The sequence below is a fragment of the Gymnoscopelus microlampas genome, assembly GCF_963454915.1.
Source record: "Gymnoscopelus microlampas genome assembly, chromosome: 13".
Classification (NCBI taxonomy): Eukaryota; Metazoa; Chordata; class Actinopteri; order Myctophiformes; family Myctophidae; genus Gymnoscopelus; species Gymnoscopelus microlampas.
The window spans coordinates 25983332-25999141 of NC_139950.1; the positions used below are offsets into that span (position 1 = coordinate 25983332).

At 42.5% G+C, this 15810-nt stretch overlaps 2 protein-coding genes across 2 annotated transcripts in view; both read left to right on the top strand.

Moving 5' to 3' along the window:
* The window catches only part of tlx1 (T cell leukemia homeobox 1), a gene marked incomplete at both ends in the record, with an annotated part of 4003 nt that extends 1367 nt beyond the window's left edge, over positions 1-2636 (top strand). The window contains 2 exons of the mRNA XM_084076536.1: positions 325-562; positions 2426-2636. Coding sequence (XP_083932662.1) covers positions 325-562; positions 2426-2636 — 449 coding nt within the window. The remainder of the gene's footprint in view (positions 1-324; positions 563-2425) is intronic.
* A 10116-nt stretch (positions 2637-12752) lies between these two features.
* On the top strand, positions 12753-15236 carry sdhaf4 (succinate dehydrogenase complex assembly factor 4). The gene is made up of 3 exons (XM_084077290.1): positions 12753-12940; positions 13724-13840; positions 14250-15236. Exons 1-3 carry the CDS (start codon positions 12862-12864, stop codon positions 14357-14359), a joined length of 306 nt encoding a protein of 101 aa, XP_083933416.1. The 5' UTR covers positions 12753-12861; the 3' UTR covers positions 14360-15236.
* Positions 15237-15810: the final 574 nt, after the last annotated feature.

Consider the following 15810-nt stretch of genomic DNA (forward strand, 5'->3'; position numbering starts at 1 on the left):
TATTCTAACTTGTTTTGCTCCTACACAGTAAACCCATACAGGGTGTTAACTGTTAACTTATCTGAGACTGTAAAATTGGTCAATTTTACAGGTCTATTTTTACACTGTGTTTACACAGGGATTTTGTCGTGTAGTAGGCCTACTTTGTCTTGCTCCGTTTGCTGACTTTGTGCCGCTTGCTTTTGCCCCTGCCTTTCCCTGCCCTGCTGCCACTCCAACTCCTTCCTTCCATCCATCCATCCATCCATCCATCCATCCATCCATCCATCCATCCATCCATCCATCCATCCATCCATCCAATCATCCATCCGTCCATCCACCCAGTGGCTCTCTCACCCCTCACTGTAACACGCCGTGTAGGTCATCCGTACCAGAACCGGACGCCGCCGAAAAAGAAGAAACCTCGCACGTCGTTCACGCGCCTGCAGATCTGTGAGCTGGAGAAGCGCTTCCACCGGCAGAAGTACCTGGCGTCCGCCGAGCGCGCGGCCCTCGCCAAGGCCCTCAAGATGACTGACGCTCAAGTCAAAACATGGTTCCAGAACAGACGCACCAAATGGAGGTGAGATACGTTATCACTATAGCCCTGCAGGTTAGGCTATAACATACCCTGTTCCATTGGTGGTCGTGACTCGTGGAAGTATAGCCTGGAGTTCAGGGATAAAGTGTTCCTTCTGAAGCACTTTACAGAATTCATTATGTTTTTTGACATGTGTTGGGCTTGGGCTGTTATCAGCCTATATGGCTACTGACAAAGAAGAAAGGGGCCTATTTACACAGAAGATGTTGTTGTATACATTTTCAAAAATATCATATAGCTTTGAGGCTAATGGGGTATGGAACATTTTAAGAAATACATGTAAGTCTTCGAGAATTAGTCTAGACCTGTTGGGTCACAGTGGGGACACGTTTTGATTTTTGATTTTTCTTTTCGGTCCAGATATAACATAACAGAATTTAATTGCATGCTAAGTCAATATACATTTCTTATAAAATAAAAAATGGTATTGCTTAAAATTATAAATTAGAACCACAGTAGCCTAATATAAGACGTGACGATTTAGATTTGTGTTTCTTTGTTCGACTGCAGTGCAGCAGTAGTATATAGCCTAAATGTTTTAATAATGTAGCCTATAGTCATATGTATTTACAAATATCACGCCATGGAACTGCCATGTGTCATCCAGAGAAGAAATAGATAAAAGAGTGTGATGGTTATTATACGAATCAATAAAACGCTCATTGCGACCCATATTGACTAAGTACTTCGTTTTTGTTCACTATTGTTTGTTATCCCATTGAATAGGCTAATGCACATTTTTTTCACTGATTAATCTCATTTCACTATAGGCTATTAAATATCATTATTCATTAGGCATTTTGGACTGTTTAAAATATTAGCTGTAATAGCATATTAAATTCAAATTGCCATTTGAAATGTAAAAATACATTCAGTTTATATATATATTTTTACATTATTATTCTGGAGATCAGTATATGTTTATTTCAGGTGCATTGGGCATATGCTTATCACAATCAGAATCAATCAACTTAATCAACTTCGCAGGTGTTAAATAAGTGGGTTATATAATTTGATTAATTATTCAAATATTTGTATTGAATTTTTTTCAAAAAGGTTCACATACAAACACATAACAAACAGTTGCAAAACACCACAGTGAGAAGATGTTCTTTAGGCCTAGTCTGCTTCATTTTCAATTTGTACCATATTTTTCGATCTTCCAACTACAACAACATTTGTAAATCACAAATTGAAAATGGTCCCTGGATCGGGTTTCTTAAAGGCTAATGTATACGTAATGTATGTATAATAATACTGAACGGCCAAGAATAGCAGACCTACAAGCTCGAGCTTGTAAGCATGCTATTCTTGAGTAGGCTATAGCCTAATATGCTATGTAGCCTATCAGTGGTTCTCAACTTTTTCAGGTCGCCCCCAAAATAATCATATTTGAACTGGGGACGCTCACCCTGACAAACACTTGGAATTGTAGGAATCGTATTTAGTTTGACTCGGTTCCACAGATAAATATTGTGAAAATAGACGATCTACAATTGCTCACAATGCCTTGCAGAAGCAAGGCATTGTGAGCTTGTAGATCGGCCATTTTCAAAATGTTTGCCTCTTTCTTATATCATTTGACAATTTGTCCAATGATTGACCAGTAATGGTATTTTTCTTTTCTTTCTTTTTGTTGTTGTTGAGGTATTTAAAAAGTCTTAAAAGTCCTTAAATTGTCACTCTGTCATCTGGGGAGTGGGGACCCCACACAAAATCATGTGGGGACGCCACTGGGGGTCCCGACCCACAGGTGGAGAACCACTGGCCCACGTAAGTAAAAGTAGCCTATACAGAAGTTTGAAACTCTCCTCCGTCCCCGGGGTGTGTTTGTTTTGCATGCAGGCGGCAGACGGCGGAGGAGCGGGAGGCGGAGAGACAGCAGGCCAACCGGATCCTCATGCAGCTCCAGCAGGAAGCCTTCCAGAAAACCATCAACCAGCCGGTGACACCGGATCCGTTATGTCTCCACAACAGCTCCCTGTTTGCCCTGCAGAATCTGCAGCCCTGGAGCGAAAACACGGGCAAAATCAGCACCGTTTCGGCCTGCGAATAACAATTTATCACGGTTATGTTCACGCGGCATTTCACACTGCAAAAAAATAAATAATCCAGAATTTTAATCTCTAGCTCCTTATGGCGTGAGAAATGCACTTAGGCTATTTGAACAGTGGGAGTGCGAGGGTAAAAATGGACCTTGCAAGAGTTAAATTTAATTGTCCTTTTTTTGTTGCTGTGTGCAGCTTCGTTTGAGTGAATGGACACAAACAGGAGAATAACAGAGTGGAGGACCCACAGGCTATGAGGCTGATCTTCAATAATGGTCTATTCACAGAGAGACCTCCACGGACTGACCATTTGGAGAACTGAGGTCACGGTCGCGGGGAACAATTTCTTCATTAGAGACATTACATAATGAACTTTAAAATACAAAAGAGACCCAATTCGAGGACCAGGCAACCGGTGAGATTGACAGTTTAAAACTGTCGAGATTAACATCAGCGATATTATATGCTACCTGGGAGAGACCTCTTAATTCTTTCATAAACAGCATATTTTCATATTTCATGTCTGACGAAAAAAAAAACGTATTTTATTGTCATCGCGATCGCGGGATAGTAGCCTATTTATCAGCGATGTTATTCTTTAAAAAGAAATATGTGAGCACTTCTTTTAGCACCTTTGTATGCAGTAGGCCTATTGTGGCCGCTTGTTAAGCAGTCTGGACATTTGGACATCAAATTGTTTTATTTTCTTGTTTCGTTTAATTTGGAAAATTATTTCTGTACTCTGTCCTCAATGAAAATCTCAAACTGATTAATACAATAAAACAGTTGCATTTAGTCTAATTCGTGTCTAAATTAAACGTAGGCCTATATTTTTGAAAATGTTTATAGCTGTTTATAAACTTGTAGCATATCTTTGACCACATTTATCAAACATAGAAGTTTAACAGTTTGTAAAATGGTGGTTGTCTTTAATATCCACTAAATAAGATTGTAACATAGCGTAACATAGCTTATAGCCTATTTCAACTTCAACTCAAGTAAAGTAAGAGTTGCACTCAAAACAAACAAAAGAGGTTATCATATGTACATTCTGTGTTTTCTTATTTGTTTTCTTGGCTAATCAACCATTTCAAATAGACAAGCAATTTTTTCCAAGCATTTGTGTGTGTTAAAACAAATATTTTAAAATCTTGGACTGTTAAATTCAGTTGGTGTGTGTTTTTAAAATGTAGCTATTTTTTCATAAATATAGTTTTTTTTTAATTAAAATAACATGAATGGAACCATAGCCTAAAACAAACAGTGGATGGAAAAAGAGGTAATTATTAGTTGACTGTTTATTGACGTTACCCATACATTATCCACTCAATACTGGTTTTCAATAACTGACTGACACTTGTGGTCATGTGATAAATGTGACCGACTCTGATGGTTAATGCGGTCTTGTGCAAGAGCTCCAATGTGTGTGTGTGTGTGTGTGTGTGTGTGTGTGTGTGTGTGTGTGTGTGCGTGTGTGTGTGTGCGTGCGTGCGTGCGTGCGTGTGTGTGTGAGTTTTACATAATGAATGTGTTTGTGCATTAAGAATGCACTTTACAATTCTCAGTGTTATAACCACTTAAACCCTATGGGATCCCCCAGGGGTCTATCCATGGCCCCCTCCTTTCCCCCCTCTATACCAAATCTCTGCAGAACATAATCAATCTACAAGTTCAGTTCACACTGCATAAACGCAATGTGAGCTTGTTGATCTGCTATCGTTGCCCAATGTTCTGCTACTACATGCCCAGAATAGGGGCATGTAGTAATAAAAAGCAAGAATATCTGTGTGTGTGTGTGTGTGTGTGTGTGTGTGTGTGTGTGTGTGTGTGTGTGTGTGTGTGTGTGTGTGTGTGTGCGTGCGTGTGCGTGTGCGTGTGTGTGTGTGTGAGTGTTGGTACGTGCTGAGCCAGCTGGTGGTCAGTGTGTGATATGAGTCTGTCCAGGGTCTGTGCTCTCCCTGGCGGCTGAGCAGGAATGCGGCACACAGTTTCATCATCCACTCAGGAATATCAGCGGAGAGGGGCTACCCTCAAACGCACTTACATTCCTTCTGTCTATTAGTGCAGCACAACACAACACAACACACACACACACACACACACACACACACACACACACACACACACACACACACACACACACACACACACACACACACACACACACACACACGCATTTATGTATACATACACACACATGCAAATAAAGACATGTGAAAATGCATGCAGTCAAATGCACCCTATACATATACACGCACACACACACGCACAAATGCACACACATACATTTATGTACACAAACACAAATGTGGGCATAAACTCTGCACACACACACACACACACACACACACACACACACACACACACACACACACGCACACCGTACATAGGCATCAACACATACTTGAGAGTATACACACACACACACACACACACACACACACACACACACACACACACACACACACACACACACACACGCACACATGCCCTCCAGGGAGAAAGGTGGCTGGAAGGTCTGATGCAGGCGAGGCATCGTGCAGGTCATGTACATACATGCAGTTTAAACTCTTAACTTTTCCTCTGTGCTGGGCTTCACACTGGGGTCACACATAGTCTACCCTTTGTCTCCTGTGCACGGTAAAATCCTCAGTGCTGATTTATCCGCTTGTAACTCTGAGAGTGTACAAATGTAACCAAATGGACCCGGAAAGGGTCCATTTGATTTCATTTGTGCACTCTCAGAGTAAAGACCAGTCCACACCAATGCAACTCCTTGCAACTCCTTGCAACAAAACCGTTTTAAGGCCAGTCCACACCAATGCAACTCCAGTTGCAACTGCCATTTGGGGATACTACTTGCAAGTAGTTGCAATGATTTGCATTGGTGTGGACTGGCCTTTAAATTAAGTAGTATTTGACTGCATAGTGGCCAGATCTAAGACGTGTTTCTCAACCTGACCGGGTCACAGACTTCCCGAAAAGCTAACTTTGATATAGAGGAATGTTATTATGTCTCTGAATATAGTGGCTCCTGACTTCATGGACAAAGTGACATGGTGGCCTCAGCTGTGTGCTCTCAAGGTAGCATTCCGCCAAGGGAACGTACTGTATTTAAACGAAAGTATGGATGAAAACTTCATATTTGTTCTTATTTTACCCCTGTTAACCAAATTGATTTTTATCAGTGTTTGTGGGCATCTGTTATGTCACACAATGTATTTCTGAAACAACAATCCATTCTCGAGTCATCAGAACTCACTCAGTTATAGTTTTTGATTGAATACACTTTATCAGTCAAACATGTAAACAGCACGTGGTACAGTCAGACATTAAGGCTAAAGGATAACACAAAAAGTCCTGGGGACTTGTTTCTATTGTGGTCCTATGTATTCAATTCATACAAATTAATCGATGCATACAAATAACACAATAATACATGTCATCAACGAATACAAAGGAGAATCAGGGAAAACGGCAGCAGTGATGACACCTCCTTTCTATGGAAAAATGCATTTATCTCCCCTGAAAGTGGTTTTGAATCAATTTGCAAGAACATTAAACATATGGATAACACACATGTTAAATCATCGTTGCTATTACAGGTCCATTTGTTTATATCTGTATACACTCTCAGAGTTACACATGGTTAAATCAACACTGAGGGGTTTACAGTTTATCAGTCCACATGTGTCACACCAGGCAAAAAAAACGGTATTTCTGTACATTTTATTTATCAGGATCCTTACATTAGTTGGTATAGGAATATGTGAAGGACAGTCTTCCTCTGGTCCTTGCCAAGCTGTGCTTATTGAGGAGCCGGAGAGCATCTTGATGGAAGTTGCTGAGGTGCTGTGTATACAGTAGCTATACCAGCTGGTGATAGACCAGATGTACTGTTATCTTGCCCTCTGTCCTTCACCCTATGATTGTCGTGGCTGACAATAGTCCGGGAGCCAAAGGGTGATTTTTGGCTGAACGTGGTTTCGTCGGTAAAAGTTTTTTTCTCAACTGATTCTTGCTGCTGGGGGTCCCCTCTTAAGGATTCAAGAGGGTGCCCAGTGAAATCCCTTGGGCATTTTTTATTATTAACCCCTTAATGCCCAAAACACTAAAAATTCACCCAAAATAGACTTCTATGGTATTTCATGCAAAATACTTGATCTAAATGCTTAAATTTGGTTTCTACAGTGTGTATCCATGTAAGTGGATGTGTACAGTGCATTAGATTTAATATTTATGCATGTTTAATATTAACCCCTTCCTGCCCAGAACAACATAATCTTTAAACTGTGATATTGTACATGCACATAAATCAAATCAAATCAAATGCATTAGAACTGCTTTCAACAGTGGAACTTGTTTCCTTTTGGATGAATGCACATTAACCCTTTCAGGCCTTCCATATTGAGCATCCTGCACAAAAATATCTACAGAACATATTCCCCTGGGGGGGGAAAAGAATAGAAAAAAACATTAAAAATATATATATATATTCCCCCAGCCCTAAGCCACCACTGCCTCAACTTATCCGCCCCAATAACCGCGCGAGCCACCTTCCGGATAACCTTGTCATTGGACAACCCGAGTAATGTGATGTGACAATAAAGTTTGATTCTGATTCTGATTCTGAGTCGGAAGGCTCGGCGGGCCTGGGCTGCAGAGACAACCGAGCGGAGCTGCAAGAGGCCGATGCCGCCATCGGAATTGCTTGAGTAGAGGATCCCGTTGCTAGACGATTGATGCAAGCGGAACCACTCCCTCACTCTGACCCGGATAGCCTTGTCTACATCCCTCAAGGGTGTGGGGGCGGTGCCTATGTGATCCGCGGCGTAAAGAACCCTCGGTAGGGCAAAGCGGTTCAACAGATCAAACTTCATTCGGGGATCGAGGGGGGCCCTGCCGATCCTGTCACTCCACGCGGAGATCGAGGCTTCGCAGGCCGGAGCCGAAAAACCGTCAAGCGGGCTCACTCTGAGGCCGAGATATTTCTCGTAACCAGCAGGATCGATCAGGTGCAACCGCTCACCGTCAAAGGCCCAATCGGTGTTAACATTGTAGGTGAGCCGGCCGCCCTTCTTTTCGATAAAGAACCCATGACACTTACTGGCGTTAACCCGCATGCCGGTAAGTTGTCAGAAAGCCCCCAGAATGTTCAAGTTTCTCCGCATGCCTTCCCTTGAGTCACTAAACAATGCTAGATCGTCAGCAAACACCATCGCCACCACGGAGACATCCCCGAAGGAGAATCCCCGCCCTTCGCGTTCGATAGTGGTGATTAATGGATCAACCGCTAGATTGAAAAGTAGGGGAGACAGGGAGTCACCCTGTTTCACACCCACCTTCATTTCTGGTGATGTCCCTTCCCCACACCTGACCCTCGTCGTACATCCATCGTAGCCCGCAAAGATTACGTCCGCCATGTGCCGGTCGAGACCCCGCCCCTCCAGCACCGCCCGGAGGTGTTGATGCGAGACCGTATCGAGCGCTTTTTGGAAATCGATGAACACCACGCCCAAAGGTTTGCCCTGCCCCTTACTGTGCTTTAACGCTGACTCGAGTAACATCAAGTTCTCCGAGCAGCCAGACGAGGGAATGAACCCCCGCTGTCGAGGGTGTAAGGGGCAGGCGGCTCTCATTCGCCCGTCGAGGATACGGGAAAAGAGACCGATAATCACGAGGCGATGGTAATGGGCCTCCAGTTGCCAAGTAGGACTAGCTTGGCGGGGTCATCACTTTTAGGGATAAGCGTCGTACGGCACCGCTTCAGGCACTGGGGGACATAGCCAGCGACCAACCACGATGAGTAGATGTGCGCGAGTTGCGAGCCGTCAGGGTCCCATAGTAGCAACTCAGAATGAGTGATACCGTCGGGACCGGCCGCTTTGCCATTCTGCATGCGCTGGAGACAAGAGTGAACCTCTTCACCCGAGATCAAATCGCCGAGGATAGTATTGTCAGCCCCACCGAAGGAACGGAAATGGCCCAGTCCAAGAAACGGTCGCTCTAGCCCCCAAGCATTTTGGTAGAAACGATGTATTCCATGCATGGGTATCGGACACCCCATAACATTGTCCCCGTCTAGGACAGTTTTGGCTAACCGCTTCCTATCACAGTGGTACAGCCGCCTCAGAAACACCCGGCGGTGAAACATTTGCAGGCAACTGCCCCTTCTGCCAGGCACTTCTCCACTTATCTCTCTCTGGCAACGCAACTGTTTCGGCGGAGACCCCAGGCTACTAATTAGCCAGTTAGCTTTGGCTTCAATGGATCGCACCGAACACTCTTCAATCTTCAAAAAGAGGTCGGAGTCTTCCCCCAGTCTGACCCCATCAATACCCGCGTCTTCTACAAGACGTCGAAGCGCCTGTTTCATCAACGCGGGCTGTAACGGAATCGTGTCAGGACGAGTGTTTCATCATCCAGCACGACTGGGGGACGACCGCCTCTTGCACGGTCAGCCTTTTCAAGGCTACAAGCCTTACCCCTCACCTGCTCCTCCGTCCTCCCCCGCCCCAGGTCTTTAGCCACGGACTTCCACGACCAGGTATCTCTGGGACGGTTCATAAGAACTCGTAGCTCGTTGACCTCCTCCACGGTCCAACGCCGGTGCTTACGCCCCCGAACCTGCTGTCTCCCACGTCCCGGGTTCTCGCTTGGCATGTTCAGTTCTTTGTGTCTGCTTAGCATGTGATTGGTCCGGCCGGCACGTGAGAGGGCCCTGAACGAACAGAGCCCACAGGAAAAGTTAACCAACGCCCGGCGCTGGTCCACGATAACCGGTTTGCACGGGGCAAAGTGGCACCGCACCGCACGCGGGTTAGAGCTCTCCCAGGTATCATTTACTGGATTTGTACCTTACCGTCAAATCATGGTGTCTGGACGCAAAAAGCGGAACCAGTGAAAGGACACCGACGATAGGTACGCCACAAAGAACACACGGCCTATCAAACGGGATACGGATAGACAGGACACGGGGGAGTTGACCGGAGCCGCCCGCGGAATCTCGGAGGTATAGTCTCCCGGCGGCGTGCACTATGACGGTCACCACTTCCTCCTTTGCCCCCTAGCCAGGTCGACGGCATGTTACGGGGGATCGGCGCCCGTGGCCCGGTACGCAGCTGTTTGGTCGGTCGCCGGAGTACGCGACGCAAGCAGGGTTTGAGAAACGGAGTCTCCGGAGCGCGCCTTTGCGCCCCCGCCGCATACGGATCTCCTCGCCGAGCCGTGTGATGGGGCTTGAGGCGAGGCCGACAGCGGGGGCCCTCAGGCGGTCCGTGGCAGGGCAACTAGGTCAGACTGTGCGTCTCGGTCTCGCTAGGCCGGGGTCGGCCGCGGAGGAGTGCGGAGGACAGGCCACCGAGGCCTCTCCGCACGTGGTCCCTCCGCGCCTGGTCGGGCCCGCAGGCTGCAAGCAGCGTCCGTTGACGGGTATCTTCCACCAGCATGCGACCCAGTGAAGTTTGGATGGGAAAAAGACATAACTAACAGGTCACTGAGCCCAACCACTCTACCTGAAGGTTGCAAACCTGCCCCAGACTACATTTTGCAAATGATTAAATGTGGCTGCAAAACTGACAACCCATGCAATTCCAAAAAATGCAGCTGCAGAGTACATGGTTTGCCATGCACATTGTCCTGTCACTGTTATGTTGTAGGATGCTCAAGACAGTTTTAGATAGGATTCTTTCCTTTTTCTTTTATAAATTCCTTTAAACTTGGTTCTTGTCTCTGATTCTGGTGTCTCAGGAAAATGTGGTTAGTTGGTATCATTGGACCTTAATATGGGATATGCTGTATATGACCACTTCCACATAAACATTATTAATTTCTTATACAGCTAATTTGAAGCATTTGAATTGATTTACTGTGCATAACATGTCATAAATCAACATTTTTAATGGATTTTGGTGCTTCGGGTGTGAAGTTAATATCTATGAAATGTTCTAATGTGAAATCAAAAAACAAAATTTTACACATCCACGTTCATTGATAAACACTGTAGAAATCAAATTTTATGCGCTAAATCAATATTTTTGCATAAAATGCCATAAAAAACGTTTTTTTGTTTTGGGCATTTAAGGGTTAATGACGGTTGGCCTCAAAGGGTTAATATGCATTCATCCAAAAGGAAACATGACCAGGTCCACTATTAGACTTAGTAGAAAGCAGATCTGATGCATTTGATTTGATTTCTGTACATATTCTATTTCACAATATCACAGTTTAAAGATTAAGTTGTTCTGGGAATGAAGGGGTTAATATTTAAAAGTTTACAAATATTAAATCTAATGCACTGTACACATCCACTTACATGGATACACACTGTAGAAAGCAACTTTTAAGCAATTAGATCAAGTATTTTGCATGAAATACTATAGAAGTCTATTTTGGGTGAATTTTTTGTGTTTTGGGCATTAAGGGGTTAATAATAAAAAATGCTCAAGGGATTTCACCGGGCACCCTCTTGAATCCTTAAGAGGGGACCCCCAGCAGCAAGAATCAGTTGAGAAAAAAACTTTTACCGACGAAACCACGTTCAGCCCCATGACTCCCGGACTACAAGTGACAACAACCAATAACCCTCTCAGATGATTCTATCATCTGGGCATGATCACCATCATCACCATCACCATCACCGTCACCACCACCACCACCATCATCATCATCATTATCATCATCATCATCATCATCGTCATCATCATCGTCATCATCGTCATCATCATTATCATCATCATCATCATCATCGTCATCATCATCATCATCATCATCATCATCATCATCATCACATGTATGTTATTAAATACCAAACTCCAAATTTTGTGATATTCAAATATACTAGGCTATAACAGTGTCTCACCTTCTCTTCAGCTAAGCAGAAAATACATTCAGTCCACCAATGTCATCCTCATACAGGATAATAAACAAGTGAAACTGGAAGTGATGTAAATGAAAATGTTCTGTTAACTAAAGAGCTGGAGAGAACAGACACTCTGCAGCGATGATTACTATCAGAATATAAAGCTTTACATTTTTAACAAATAAACGTTTTGTTTGAACAAAAAACATCACTTATACAGCACCTTTAATCCTTCAGGGAAAATGGTGTCAACACACAGCTGTAGGAGGCTACACCTCTTAGATCAATGTGTATGTGTGCATTAATTGCACAAAGGAAAGCATCTATCTTCATATCTAGGCTATATGTGCATAATGCTGAATGAATTCCAGAGTAACTAATTTATATTAGAATTCCAAATGAAGTATGATCAACTTTACAACAACATTACCACCCTCCGTTGCGCTAAGCAAAAGCAGCTTCCAATAATAATTCATATCTAGCTTGCTTGGTGCATGTGCATGAGTCTGCATGGACATGTTTGTGTGTCTCTCTGTGCGTTCGATTAATTTTTCAATCATCACTTGGGAACGGAACAAAGCACTCACCTAAATTACTGAATTCCGGCGGGTTATAAGTGGCAATAAATCAACTGTCACAGTGAAGATTACAGCAATTAACTTGCTATTAATTTGGAATTTGGTTGTGATGTAGTAATTATGGTACAGTAAAATAATGGCATAGCCTCTACAGGCTACTCCTTATTGATATAGGGAGTGTGTGTATATATATATATATATATATATATATATATATATATATATATATATATATATATATATATATATATATATATATATATATATATATATATATATATATATATATATATAGTATATTTGAATATCACAAAATATGGAGTTTGATGTTTAATAAAATACATTTGACAATGGTGATGATGGTGATCATGACCAGATGATAGAATCATCTGAGAAGGTTATTGGTTGTTGTCACTTGTCAGCCACGACATCAGGGTGAAGGAGAGAGGGTAAGGGTTAGTTGTAGAATAACTGCAGTCTGTGGGTTTTTTATTGCATAGCATAGCTTTTCTACCTAAATCCATTTCCCTGATCTCTTCTAATTTAACCTACACGACAGAACTAAAAAGCTTGTGTCTTAGTTCCCTCTAGTGGACGCAACTGAGCACAGCAATTATTTGAAGAAACACTAGACTGTCGCTGGCTGATGACGTTAGTGGCGACACGTTCGACAAAGCAAAGATCTTGTGTAACTGTCCCTGTCGGTAGGACTGTACGAGGAGGACTGTCACAGCATTATTATAACTTTATGGTCACAGCAGCTGTCCAGTCTCCACTGTCTCTCTACACAGAAACATGTCTCTTCTGCGGCTCTGCGCTTCTACAACCAGACGTTGTATAACTAAGGGATTCGTAGTGGAATCAGCTTTCACAGGTCTGTATGTTACTGTGTTGTGTTCACATCTCACATTCACAACATGCTGCAGTGCACACGCTCATACTAGAGTCTAACTAGAATAGCACTAGAACGCATGCTAGTGATATTCCATACATTGCATGTATTTCATATACATAGACCTAATAATGTCGAAATGTCAAAATGTACTGGCTATGCAATGTGCAGGTTGTTTGTCATAAGTCATAAATCAATCCACACTGTGTTGTAAGCCCTGAAACATGACTGTCATACCATGAAAGCGTCATGTGAACCATGGCTAACTGTGTTGTAACTCACCCAGATAATGTTATTGATGCAGGATGTGTAAAGTGTAGATCTACTAATATAAGTAATATTATATATGGACACTTGTGGCTAACAGAATAAGCCTGAAACAAACGTTGAATTCAATGTTTTCATAAATCATTGTGCAACTTGAATCCCACCTTTATAGAAGATGGTGGGCTAAGGCTTAGATAGAGATACCATCTTCCATGCACTATATGTTCATGTTGTAACTCACCCAGGTTATTGGATTGACTGCTACTGCTACAGAATCTATAAGTATAGGTTCACTACTAATTTGTATTATTATACATACTGTTTTGTCTTACAGAATTGTCTGAAATAAAAGTTTGATTGGTTGAATTCATTGTTATTGATTTTGCAGTGTGTATGCATGTAGTATACATTTTTCTCAGTCACAAGATCCTTGTGTCACTTTGGTTTGCTTGAGGCGAGCAGTGTGTTGAACATGAGGTTGATTCTTGTTCCTCATAGGATGCTCACGGTCAGCCAGTGGAGCGGTGAAGGACAAGGAACCACTGCGGAAAGCGAAAACACCACAGGGCCGGTTTGACATGCCTGAAGAGAAGGTCAACAAGGATGTTCTTGAAAGTAATTAGTGACAATATTTTTATTTGACTTGTGAAATCGAGCATTGATTACATTTAAAAAACTGTCACAGTGTCCTGTGAGTTTAGATTGAATTAACTCAGTCACTTCATCAACAACCGCTTTCCTGCCTTTCCCCTCTGTGCTATCACATGATTAACCTGTAAACCAGGAATAAAAGCTGATTATTTCAACAAGGCACCTGTGAAGTGGAAAACATTTGTGCTGGATAGGATACATTATACTTATGCATTGACGTATGACTTCTGGGATGAGGTTTTAAATTGGTTAAATATTGACTGCATAAGAAAAGTGAAAACCCTGATAAGATTAGATTTAAACACACATCCAGTTCAAGACTATCATCATGTATCCTTTAAACCAAGTTCTTGTTTAATTTTTCATCTCCCAGAATTTCCCCATGATGTCAACCCTGAAACCAAGGAGCAGGGGGGGCCCAGAGGACCGGAGCCCACGCGCTACGGAGACTGGGAGCGCAAGGGCCGCTGCATTGACTTTTAGTTTGTTATATGACACAGCTATTATTTTTCCTTGCTTTGATACCAAGGAAAAAATAAACTCTTGCATGCTATCTTCCTCGCTCTCATAGAAGAAAACTTTATGAAACATTGTTGAATATAGCTTTCTTCTGTGCAGATGAGGAAGACTGTGCAGGTGTTTATTTTGTTCTTTGTCAAGTATCTACACACACGTCACATAATCCTTAGGTGTGCAGAAGCTGTCATTACTAATGGTTAGAGACACCATCCCATGTCTGCAAAGGTCTCAGGTCTTAGCCTCACCGCAGTCAATGTTTCTATCAATAGCCATGTGTCCTTGAGCATTGCACTGGACCCTCACCTACTCACTTTGGAAAAGTGCATCAGATAAACCCATCCCAGCGTTGGTCCATTGGTGCCATACTGGTTTTCAGTCTGTGGACAATGCGGAGAAAGGACCTCGTCTAATACATCTATCAGTACACAATACTTTAATCACTCACTATCTTTTAAGTAACATCTCATGTATCATGGTCTGGTTCAGAACTCTTAAGATGTATAATTGGTACAGTACATACGCTTTAAAATCCTGAGTGTTAACTCTGAGAGTGTACAAACACTGAGGATTTTAGTGCGTAGCACAGCCAATCCATAAAATACTTTTTTTTATTCCAATGAGAAATGTAGTGATTGTTGTATTTATTTGTGTATATTGATTGAGTTAAAAGTACACACTCAAGCACATGATTATCAAAAGCAATCGCATTTGAGCTCGGTTATTGCAATCTGCAATACACATTCTGTACATTTTGTTGATGTGTTGTGTTACATGAGTGCAGTGCATGACAAATGTCATACAGGTCATTCCTTGTATAGAAATCTGAATGTAATAAAATGTATTACAACTAGAGGAGTGTTGATGGGATTTTGCCTTCTTTTTCCCCCCTCAAAAAAGCAGGAAGGGGGCTGGTTAAGGGAATGGTATGATAGCTGGAATTATCGGTTCCCCCCCTGACCATTATCAACTAAGTGGGGTTAATTCTGCCATACCAACTCTACACCCACTCTAGAGACAAATCTACCTTGAACAGTAGTGTTTGTCCTATAATCTACAAAATGCAGGTGCAAATACGGTACAAAACAAAATCATCCATTTTGTATCCACTAGAGCATGGGTCTTCAACAGGGGGTCCTCAGAGTAACGACAGGGAGGCCACCAAATCTTTGTATGATATATATATATATATATATATATATATATATATATATATATATATATATATATTGTTTTTGAATTAACCACTTGAACCCTAGCGTCCCGGAAAAGAGCAGTCCAAGTACAGAGCCAACGATCCAAGTTTACTAAGTATTTAGAGTTTAAGTGGTTAAATGTCTGAAAATATGAACAACACTGATGGTAGTTGCTGTCAAACAAGTCTATGAAGCTGTCTAGGAAATCTATGAAAGGTTTAA